At 43.5% G+C, this 11,384-nt stretch overlaps 1 protein-coding gene across 2 annotated transcripts in view; it reads left to right on the forward strand.

The window, feature by feature from the left end:
* The window catches only part of LOC104403129 (regucalcin), a 12,106-nt gene that overhangs the window by 334 nt on the left and 388 nt on the right, over positions 1 to 11,384 (forward strand). The window contains exons 2-5 of one of the 2 annotated variants that reach the window (XM_010011180.1): positions 3,778 to 3,960; positions 4,773 to 4,988; positions 6,440 to 6,571; positions 10,605 to 10,759. In XM_010011180.1, coding sequence (XP_010009482.1) covers positions 3,778 to 3,960; positions 4,773 to 4,988; positions 6,440 to 6,571; positions 10,605 to 10,759 — 686 coding nt within the window. The remainder of the gene's footprint in view (positions 1 to 3,777; positions 3,961 to 4,772; positions 4,989 to 6,439; positions 6,572 to 10,604; positions 10,760 to 11,384) is intronic. The other variant, XM_010011181.1, reaches the window with a different exon arrangement.

An 11,384-nucleotide genomic window follows, 5' to 3' on the forward strand; every position in this document is an offset into this window, starting at 1 on the left:
AAGGAGGATACTGGGGCTTGTGCTGTGCGAAGGCATTAGATAGTGGTTGGGCTTAGCCCTGAGGACTTTTCTTACCGTTTTGAGCTATTGGGTTATGTTTGATCAACTACTCTTTCCTGTGACTTGTTCACAACTCACTGTCTTTTGTTCAAAGAATCACAGAATGGTTTGGGTTCGAAGGGACCTTAAAGATCATCCAGTTCCAACGCCCTGCCATGGGCAGGGACACCTTCCACTAGACCAGGTTGCTCCAAGTTCCGTCCAACCTGGCCTTGGACACTGCCAGGGATGGGGCAGCCACAGCTTCTCTGGGCACCCTGTGCCAGCGCCTCACCACCCTCACAGGGAAGGATTTGTTCCTAATATCTAATCTCAATCTTCCTTCTTTGTCCCAGAGATAAAGTTACACTCTTGATATCTGTGGGAGTTTTGTTACTGGTTTGAATGAGCAATGCCCATAACGTTCTCTTTATTGGAAGAAAATTTCCCATAACTGTTTAAGAAGGCATCTTGTAAGGTAACAGTGTCACCACCTAGAGTCTTAATAGGTGAAGTATTTATTCAGGAAAGGAAGAAATGTGCTAATTCTCATGAAGAGTTGCAGATTTACTTCTCTGTGTGACAATCTAAATATTTGTCTTTCGGAAGATAGATCCTTAAATGGTTTAAGTACTTGTATTTATTACTTTCTCACGTTCAGTAACGCTTGGTGAAAATCACTTTTGCCCACCCGTAAGCCGTTCGCATCATTCCCAATGAACTGATCGGGACTTACCTGCCCTTCACATTACTGTAATTACCAGTTTTAAGATGGGAGAAGGCTTGATGCTAAGTTTGGAAACATTACTTCCCAGACTTACTTCCTCTTACTTTAGCTGAGGGAGAGTGCCTCTCCTTGCCTTCCCCTACCCAACTCAGACCTACTCTCAAAGGTGTAATCTTTTACATGTGGTCTCTTTAGAGATGTAGAAGAGGTAGTAGCTGAAGTAGATTTTTTTTCCTCTCCCTTACTTACTTCTGTTTCCTCTATTTTATAATAAAATAGTTATAGTTAATAGCTGTGCCTTTGGGAATGCCATGATTGAAAGAAAAAATCCCAAGCCCAACCAACAAACACCCAAAGAGTGTCATGTGATTTAAATAGCGGGTTGATGTCCAAATGGCAGCTAAGGAGGAAGTTACTCATTACTGAAGTTTATACAGAATTACAACTCCACACGCATCAGGAACTTCAAATGCCCTTTTCAGCTCCACAGGGAAAACACCATAATATGAATAACTATGCCTTGGGAGGGGGGAACTTTATGGTCAGTTTTCTGTTCAGCATAAAGTGGTGTTGCAAATAAATTGGTTCCTGTGGATGCTGTTTAACGAAGCCCTTGGGGGTGGCTGCGGATTGAGCTGGGTGCAAGGCTAATATGCTCGCTTCTGCAGCAAAGAGTGGGGTGACTCTGTCCATCTTCCTGGCCTTATACACCCCTTTCCACTGGGGGGCTTTGTCAGGAGGGTATGGGGCTGTTCATGGGGCTGTAGAGGCACCTGGTGGTATCCTCCTCACGGGACAGGCAGGTAAGGGTGTACAGGCTGCTGTGCTTGGGGCTGCTCTCCTGGGGTGGAAGGGAGGGAGGCCCTGGGTGCTGCCCGGGTGGAAGGACTCATGTGGGCTACAGCTTAAGGTATTTTGCTGGGAGAGCAAATGGAGAGTTGCATTCCCAGGAGTGGTGTTCCTATGCTCTCCCAGCAAAGCCCCTGCTGCCAGTGCAGGCAGAAAAGTGCTTTAACTGGCATGGTTATTCTGCCAAACTCTCTGTGCTGGCACGGGAAGGAGAAGTGGCACCTGCTGGCCCAGTGCAGGTAAGCCCAGACCAAGAGCCTCAGCAGTGTGGTCGCACACCTCTAGGTGAAGAAGTTGCTAGAGTTGAGCTTGCCATTAGGTGTGCACCTCTGGTGTTGGGGGCAAAGAGCATTTGGATTGCTCACGCGGTGGCACCGCTGCTGGGGCTGCAAAGGGAAGGAGCATCCTGAGCCAAGAGCAAGCAGCCAGAAAGGAGCAGCTCCTCTTGGCAGCGGGGATGGCTGGTGACGTTTATAAGTGTTTGTTTGAAGCTATTACCTAATTATACCTCTGCAAAGCTATAAATACAAGAAATGTTTTATTTTTAATTTAAAAAGTTGGCAATTAGTCCCATGTGTATTAAATATTATGCCAGACTTTATTGCCCTGTTTAATGTTGTTATTCCTTATGTTGCATCTGATTGCAGGTTTTTACAGAAATGTTATCCACACTCATTTTGCTGCTTTTTCCCTAATTCCTTTATAATAACCTGCAATCGAGGGTTTACTGCATAATAGTTCAAATGAGTGTAAAATAACCATGGAGCATTTATTAATTTTCGGTTTTGCTTTGACTCGTGGAAAGCTCTGCCACTCCTGGGTGTGTTTCTGGTGCTGCTGGAGGCATGTCTGAACTGCACAGCAGCATGGTGCAGAGGGGTGGCTCTCCTGTCCAGTGTGACCTGTCCCAGTGCAGAGATACTCTCTGTCTCCATGAGTTAAAGCTGAATGCTGCTGTAGGGCTGATTTACTCAAGAGCTGTGCTAAACAAACACAGTTGCTCCAGAGCTCTTGTGGCAATTGATCTTTCCCTTGAGGAGGGGGAGTCATAGAATCACAGAATAGTTTGGGTTGGAAAGGACCTTAAGATCATCTAGTTCCAATCCCCCTGCCATGGGCAGGGACACCTCGCACTAAACTATGTCACCCAAGGCTCTGTCCAACCTGGCCTTGAACACTGCCAGGGATGGAGCATTCACAACTTCCTTGCGCAACCCATTCCAGTGCCTCACCACCCTCACTGTGAAGAACTTCTTCCTTAGATCTAACCTGAACTTCCCCTGTTCAAGTTTGAAGCCATTACCCCTTGTCCTACCACTACAGTCCCTAACGAAGAGTCCCTCCCCAGCATCCTTATAGGCCCCCTTCAGATACTGGAAGGCTGCTATGAGGGCTCCACGCAGCCTTCTCTTCTCCAGGCTCAACAGCCCCAATTGTCTCAGCCTGTCTTCGTATGGGAGGTGCTCCAGCCCTCTTATCATCCTCGTGGCCTCCTCTGGACTTGCTCCAACAGCTCCATGTCCTTTTTATGCTGAGGAACCCCGAACTGTGCACAATACTCCAAGTGAGGTCTCATGAGAGCAGAGTAGAGGGGCAGAATCACCTCCTTTGACCTGCTGGTCACGCTTCTTTTGATGCAGCCCAGGATATGGTTGGATTTCTGGGCTGCAAGCGCACACCAAAGCTGGGTCATGTTCAGTTTCTTATCAAACAGCACCCCTAAGCCCTTCTCCGCAGGGCTGCTCTGAATCTCTTCTCCACCCAACCTGTAGCTGTGCCTGGCAGTCCAGGCAGTAAAAAGCTTACATGCCTGTATCTTTTTATTAAATTATTTACTTAATTCTTAAAGCACCTCAGAACCAGGTGCTGGTAATGATTATAGCTCCTGGAAGCAGTGGTAATACTCAAATTCCTGGCGTTTGTATGTCCCAAACTGGTGATTCTCTTCGTATCAACTTTCTGTATGCATTAAGTATGTCCTCTTCATGTGAAAGAATCTATTTCTGTGCATTTAAACATCCGTTTTGTTGGTAGAAAAGTAGGTTTTTTCTCTTGCCCGTGGTCTTACTGAGTCTGGTGTAACTGCTGGCATGTCTCACGTGGGCAGAAAAGAAGTGCCTCTCCATAGCACATCCCTCTTTTCCATTTCACCCTGTTTCTAGATGCTCCCGTGAGCTCCGTGGCTCTCCGGAAATCTGGGGGTTACGTCATCACCCTGGGAACAAGGTTTGCTGCTTTGAAATGGAACGAGCAGCTGGTAACCACCATTACTCACGTGGACAAGGATAAACCAAACAACCGATTCAATGATGGGAAAGTGGATCCTGCAGGGAGGTACTTCGCAGGTAAGCTGCAGGTGGTTCTTCCCTTCTGATGTTTTGTGAGGTTTTGGTGCTGAGATGCAGCAATCAGATTTGGATGCAGCAAGTGTTGATTCATAGTTAAATGGTGGAGGTAGGTTTTTTGTCGTTGTCTTCAGGCAGAGTTTATCACATTTATGTGGGGATAATCCAGGTGACACCTAATCAGGGAGACACCATTTAATCAGAGGGTGGGCCTGGAAGATCTCCAGAGGTGCCCTCCAGCCTTGGCTGCCCGTGACTCTGTCCTCCTGTTTTATAAAACACCATTGTATGTACCTGCCATGTAATTGGGTCCCCAGACTTACCGTAACTTGCATTTACCCAGTCTCCAAGAACCAGTCTCAGCTGCCGACTTTGAGCCACAAAGATGAGATTTGTTTTTGGAGAAGCTTTAGTAAGACTCATTCTGAGGGAGGAGGAAATTTTTTCCCAGTCTCTGTTATACAAGATGTGAAGATTTGTGGGAAGTTAAATGCTGACCACACCTGTCTTAGTATTTGAATGACTGAAGCATTTTGCAGGAATCACACTGCACACCGTTTCTGCCACAGTTCAACAGAAAAACAAAGGCTGTGTTTCGACATCTTCTGCTAAAAGCAACTGCTTTTGGAATCTACCTTTCTCTTTTGCTTTTGCTCAGTTTCTTCTCCAAATTCATGAAGCCCCACACTGCTCCCTTCTACATTGGCAGTGTGGTCATTATCATAGCGAGGGGCTGCCACCAAACCTGAACCTGCTTTCACTCTGGACTTGTTTCACTCTAAACCTGCTTTCTCCCCTTTGGCTCTGCGCAGGGACCATGGCTGAGGAGATTCGACCTGCCGTGCTGGAAAGACACCAGGGCTCTCTGTATTCCCTCCACTCCGACCTCTCAGTGGTGAAACACTTTGATCAGGTGGACATTTCTAATGGGCTGGACTGGTCGCTGGACCACAAAACCTTCTTTTACATTGACAGCTTGTCCTACTCAGTGGATGCCTTTGATTATGATCTCCAAACTGGAAAAATTGGTATGAATTGTTGAATTCTACAATAATTGTTTGCAACTCATTACTGGGATGTTTGTTTGCATTCTGGTTATTATGCAGAGATGATCAGAGCTTTGGGAGTGCTTCTTCAGAAACCTCTTTAGAACAAAGCAACAGAAGTCATATTAACATCCATCTGAGCCTGAGCAGGGTCAATCTAATCGGATGCTGTTGGTAATATTATAAATTATTTGAATTGTGTGGCAGAGTTTCAGCAGTAATGTGGACTACTGTTACTAAACACAATGCATATTTGATCTTCTTGTGTAAAAAAGGCAGTGTTTCTTGTATGGCTAGGTTTCTGTGGCTCTGAGCTTCTTATTACTGACAGCGTAGGCAAAGTACCAGAAAGCTTGTAGTCCTGTGCAAAAACTTCTGCTAGCTTTTCCGGAGTTTTTTTTTTTTCACCCTGATTTGTTTCTTTAAAATAGAAGCTCTTAAATGAAGATTCTGCAGATAATGCTAAGCAACAATTGGAAAGCAGTTACTCAAAACTTCTTCATTTATTTAAGACAAAACAACCCTTTAAGGGCTTCTACAAGCTTGGGCAAAAGAAAAATTCTAGTGACTTGGACTAATAATTTGCTTTTGAGTACATGGACTGCAGTATTTTGCTTTTAAAGAACCCAGTCAATTTGATATTTAGCTTTAAAATGGCATCTTGTCCCAGTGTCTCTCTGCTATAGCTTACAACTGCATTTTCCTTTAGGAAACAGGGTGGTTCTCTCTCTCTCTCTCTCAGCCCCGCTCACTCACTCTGTTTCTGTGGGCAATCTGACAATCCCCAGGAGGCAAAGGAAACTCATTAAAATATTGCTACATGTGAGAAACATTGAAGTTGTCAGAGCGTAAAATAAATAATGTTGGGAAGTTGGTTTTCATTTTCTTTAATAACAGTGGATAGAAGTCCAGATAGAGTTGTTTGGGTTTAGGTTGACAGTATGCCTTTGAAGTTGATGCTTTTTCTAACTTGGTGTTTATATAAACTCTCGGTTTATATATCTGAAGGTCAGATTTTTGTTGGAACAGTGATTATTGGCACGTTCCAGCAATCTGTTTGAAAAGTCTCCAGTTTTCTGACTGGAAGTGACCCATACTTGAAATGGTCCAAACTGCTATTAGAACAAGCAATTAATTTTCTGAATATATGTAACATTAATTTATGCAGCTATTCATTTAATATTATAAGTAGGGAGCATGAGTACTGCACTACAAAAGAACACCAGGCAAGAAGAATTATAGTTCCAATGGCTTTCATGCTGAGGAACAACTGTCTCAGGGAAACAAACAGGGCAGCAGACATAATCTGTTTCTTTCATATGAAAAAACACAGCTTTTGAAACCTACTGTATAATTAACTCTGCTGGTCTGCAACTGGTAAAAGTTTTAACAACTGTCTCACTTAGTTTTGTTGTGCTTTTTCTACCTTGCAGACAACCGTAGGAGTATATACAAACTGGAAAAAGAGGAGAGCATTCCTGATGGGATGTGCATTGATACAGAAGGCAAACTCTGGGTAGCTTGTTATGATGGTGGGAGGGTGATTCGTCTTGATCCTGAGACAGGTAAGTGCTTGCAAAGGTGGGCTGGAATTCTGTATGAGAGAAAGAAGAAACAAATGCAAAGAATGAGAGGTGGTTTTTTTCCCCTCACAGAAATGGTATATTAAACAAATTTACGTCCCTGCTCTCAAAAGTTAGCTTTGTAAATAAGACTCCTTTGTTCCCAGCCTCTGTTGTGTTGGAAAAGGTGAAGTTGCTGAGGAGATTACTATTATACTTGTGAATTGTTTGAGTTAGCATCCTCTTGCAGCCTCCAAGCTTAAGGTCAGTGTTTACCTCATTGATAAATTATGTGGAAGAAAATTAGTGAGCCATGAAATAGCAAAGATGACTTAAGCCATTTTTTGGCTTCTTTCCTTCAGCATAGTGATTAATTCAGGCAGCCTGCTGAGATTCATACAAGTCCCATGTGACACTGATACCAGCAATATTGTTTTATTGTTAAATATTATTTACACAATGAACTTTGCAAATGAGATAATTAAAAAACGTATAATGAATTCCACAGCATTTTATCATTCCCACAGTAATATCTTGGGTGTGCCCATTGTGTGAGCCCGTCATTCATCGCTGCTCTCATTTGGGCTTTGGTGGTCTGCCAGACATGATTTAGTCTGGGTCAAAAACACGTGAGCCTCTCTGGTTCATTGTTTCTACCTTTTTCCTCCCTGGTCTTCTCCTTTTTCCTTTTTCCTTTTTTCACTTATTTTCCCTTTCCTTCTCCCTTTTGGAAGTATTTTCTTAAAGGAAAGCTAAAGAGAATAGTGTCCATAAGCAGAAGTCATAGAGAGATTTAAGAATACTGACAGCAGTATTCTTAAGTATTCTTAATCCCTAATACATTCCCAGTCTCTTACTTTGCTCAGATCAGGTCTTCCAGAGCTGGATGTGATTTGGGTGTATGGGTAGGTGCCAGTGATTTTCTCTTCCCATGTAAAACACCCAGCACCTGCAGCAAACATTAGCAAGAAGTTTCTCAGGTTAAATGTCTGTGTCAAAAAGAGCCTTTTTTGTGAACATCTCATGCTTATCTGCCCTCTCCACAGAGAGAGTAATATGTAAAATCCGTAAATTGCTGAATTATGAGTGAATTGAAACTATTTAGGGAGATAACCAAACAGGTTTGAAGAGAGCTCCATGAAAGCCTCTCTTTTAATGCACAGTAGCTATTAAGAGTGACTTGAATGACTGTCAGTTGCAGATACATCCACTGATAAAAAGCTCATCTAAAGCATGGAGGGATTTTCAGGTTTCACTGATAGCAAAGCTTAGACTGCCTTTTTAGGGGATTGGGTGAGGAAACTTGTTTGTTTGGCATCTTTTCTAAGTGAAGGTTTTGAGGTTCACGGTGAAGTAGCTTTTCAGGTCTAGGCTTCTTTAGCTCAGATAGATGGTGCCTTTAGAGTCAGGGTGTGCTACAGGGAAAAGCTGTGATGACTGATCCAACTGGGTTTGCAAAGGGCTAACTTGTGTATTGCCAAGTCTTGTCATACCTTCTGGTCATGTGGTGACCTAGTTTTATGTAGCCTTGTCTTCTTATTAGGAGTTAAATATTTTACAGTTCTTCGTAACGAATGTGTTTTTATATCCTTTGATTGTACAGGGTCTAAAAGATTTGCTAAGTTTCTCCCTTCTGTAGGTATCAGGCCTATGTGAATACTTCAGGTAGATTTTAGAGTATCCAGGTGCAGATTTTCTTCTATCTCCAGGAGACAATGCTCATCTCAGAACTTTGTAAGCAACATCTTCCAGGCTGTTACCCACTGAGACCACTCTGCAAGTGCAGTCAGGGTCTCTCCTCTTGTCTTTGGGGCCCATGCCTCTTCTCCTGCAGTGAATGTTTTTTCCCTTTGAATACCCTTCCCACTCATTTTATCCCAGACTTAGTGTCAGCCAGTTTCTAGGGTGGCCTCTGGAGCATTTTGCAAGCAATCATGTAACCCATGTGGCCATGAAATGCTCCCAACTGCCAGCAGACTGGATAACCACAAAGTATTGGTAGAGCAAGTTGGCAGGAGCATTGTCTTCGAACTCATATTGGTCCTTGTCACTCCCAGGCAACAGACTGAACTACTTCTTTCCCAAGTTTTCTAGATATTTTGAGAAATCTGCTCTTCTCAGGAGATAAAAATCAAACAGTTAACCAGGCATGCAAATAATCTCTGGCAATCTAAATGCTCTTACAGTGCTTTTGATTTTTCCTTTGGCCATTGTAGGTCAAAACATGTGCCAAATAAGCTTATTGTACTGGATCAGGAATCCCAGATGGCTCAAATTTTCCAGGCTTTTTCACCCCTGCTTTTTTTTTTTTTACTTGCTATTTTCTTGTATTTATTTTGGGCTTAAAACAGAGTTGTAAAGTACCCAGCCCTCGTCAGAGTTCTTGGTGAAGCCAAGAGAATTCTGCTCATCCCTCTGTCATATATTCTGGGTTTATTGGTTACATCCATACTAGCAAGTAAAATCAGGCAACATCCTTTAGTCCTGCACCATATGGCATATGATGAGGGATGTTTTACAAGGGCAGGCGGTAATAGGACAAGAGAGAATGGCTTTAAATTAGAACAGGGTAGAATTTAGATTAGATATTAGGAAGAAGTTCTTCACTATGAGGGTGGTGAGGCCCTGGCACAGGTTGCCCAGAGAAGCTGTGGCTGCCCCATCCCTGGCAGTGTTCAAGGACAGATTGGACGGGGCTTGGAGCAACCTGGTCTAGGGGAAGGTGTCCTTGTCCATGGCAGGAGGTTGGAACTGGATGATCTCAAAGGTCCCTTCCAGCCCACACCATTCTGTGATTCTATATTGTAGCTTATTTTGGACAGCCAGGCTGTCTTCTCACACCAAACCAGAGCCCAAACTGTCTCTAGGGAGCAGTGTACCCAACTAGGTGGGCCAAAAGATTGCCAGGACTGCACCAACAGCTTAATAGTGCGGCCTTGATTTTACCTGTGCTTGTGACCCACTTAGTGTTGTGGTACAAGGGAAGCTGTTTGGTGCGTGGTTTTGTCAGGTTGTTGCAGTTCTGCTATGTCATTGCAAGGGAGCAAGGCACAGCTTCTTGGTGAGACAAAAGGTTTGATAAACACCCCCTGGGAAATGGTGCCCCGCTCTGAAGTTGACCAAGAACTTCTCGTAGGTGTTAAGTGGGCCAAACTTTCCACTTTTTCCTTGTAGGGTTCCCAACATCAAAGTTACTCTCCTGCTATTTCAACTCATCGCTAAGCAGTTAGTTACTCTAAGGGGACCGTGCCCTTTACACATGCAGTTGGGGTGCAGGAAAGTTACATGTATTGTAAGAAACTATTCTATGACAGACTTCTGGTTAAGGCTGGACCAGTCCAATTACTACCATCATTAGGCTGGTAGCTCTTTGTTGGTATAATAAATGCCTAATATCATTTACAGTAGCACTAGTTTCTTCCAAGCTTCACACTTGTCCCATGATCCCTATGTTATGCAAGCTTGTTTTGAAAGGCTATTGAAATTTCAGGAAAAACTTCAACGAATTGATCTTCCTTAACTGCAGGCAGTAGAGGTGTAGCCCAAGGTACGCCTCAATAGAGCTGCACGAGGTCTGCTTGCTCCAGGCTTCCTTTGTAGTTAAAAGTAAGAAAGTCAGCAGCTCTAGGGCATGATTCATGTGACCTATTTTAGGGAGGAATTATATCCCATTTCCATTGACTGCATGGGCAGCCGAGGTGATGAGCTGAGATATACATGTCTGTGCTGTGGCTGTTAGCATTTAATTAGAGGACAGGCTGGGATTGGGGGGAGGGGGGATTTGTTTATAATAACTGAGACTGAAACTTGTCAAATGCTACATCGTCAACAACAGAAAGTTCACTTCTGTGGTGTACAGAAGTCTGGTTTCTCCTGTCACGGTGCTCATCAGTGTGCTGAAACTCAGCATAGGACTTGCTCCTGCCCTGGTACCTGCTTTTGTGAAACACCTGGCTCCATGCTGGTTATTCGTATAATTTGTTTAAATTTCTTGTCCTAAGTATTGAATGGGAACACAATGCATGTTTTTCTCCAGGAAAAAGACTCCAGACAGTGAAACTTCCTGTCGACAAGACAACTTCCTGCTGTTTCGGAGGAAAGGATTATTCGGAAATGTATGTGACTTCTGCCAGTGATGGGATGGATAAAGAGTGGCTTTCACGGCAGCCACAGGCTGGTGGGGTTTTCAAGGTGAATGATACTTTTTCCAGTGATTTTAGAATGCCATTTTTTCCTTCCTGCATTTTTCAGGCAGCAAACCAGTTGGAGTGGTGGGAAGCAGGAAAAGGGGTGGTTGTTGGAACTTTAGTCACATGTGTTAAGCTATTGTTTGCATTTTTGGTTCCTGTTGCAGGACAAGGAAGTTAAATATATTTAGAGATTTGAAATACTTCTGGGTTTTGTAATCTTTTTGTAACATTTGTCACAATGCTGATACTGCAAATTTTCTATGCTGTCACCTCTTTCTAGTTCTCCCCCTCCCAGTTTGAGTTTTGTATTTATTATGGAAAGAATGTGTAAATATTCTGTGTCTTGGCAGATACTCTGTGTCAATGGCAGATAAAAGCATCTGCTTTTATTTACCTTCTAGTTAGTTATAACTGAGTTATTGCTTTAAAAATTTGTCATTTGGGACTTTTTTGAAAGCCTTGCTCTTCTGTATGTGCATGTTGAAGGCTACATTGCAAACTGCAGAATTAAGGCTTAGTGGTATCTGGAAAGAGGCTTTTGGGGACTGGACTCTGGCCTGTGATTACTGAGCTTCAGAGAAAGAGCACAGGTTGAAGTTCCTGGCTGGGGAGAGCGGCTGTGGGGA

This window comes from Nestor notabilis, unplaced genomic scaffold, assembly GCF_000696875.1.
Source record: "Nestor notabilis isolate BGI_N333 unplaced genomic scaffold, ASM69687v1 scaffold10433, whole genome shotgun sequence".
In the NCBI taxonomy this organism is placed as follows: Eukaryota; Metazoa; Chordata; class Aves; order Psittaciformes; family Psittacidae; genus Nestor; species Nestor notabilis.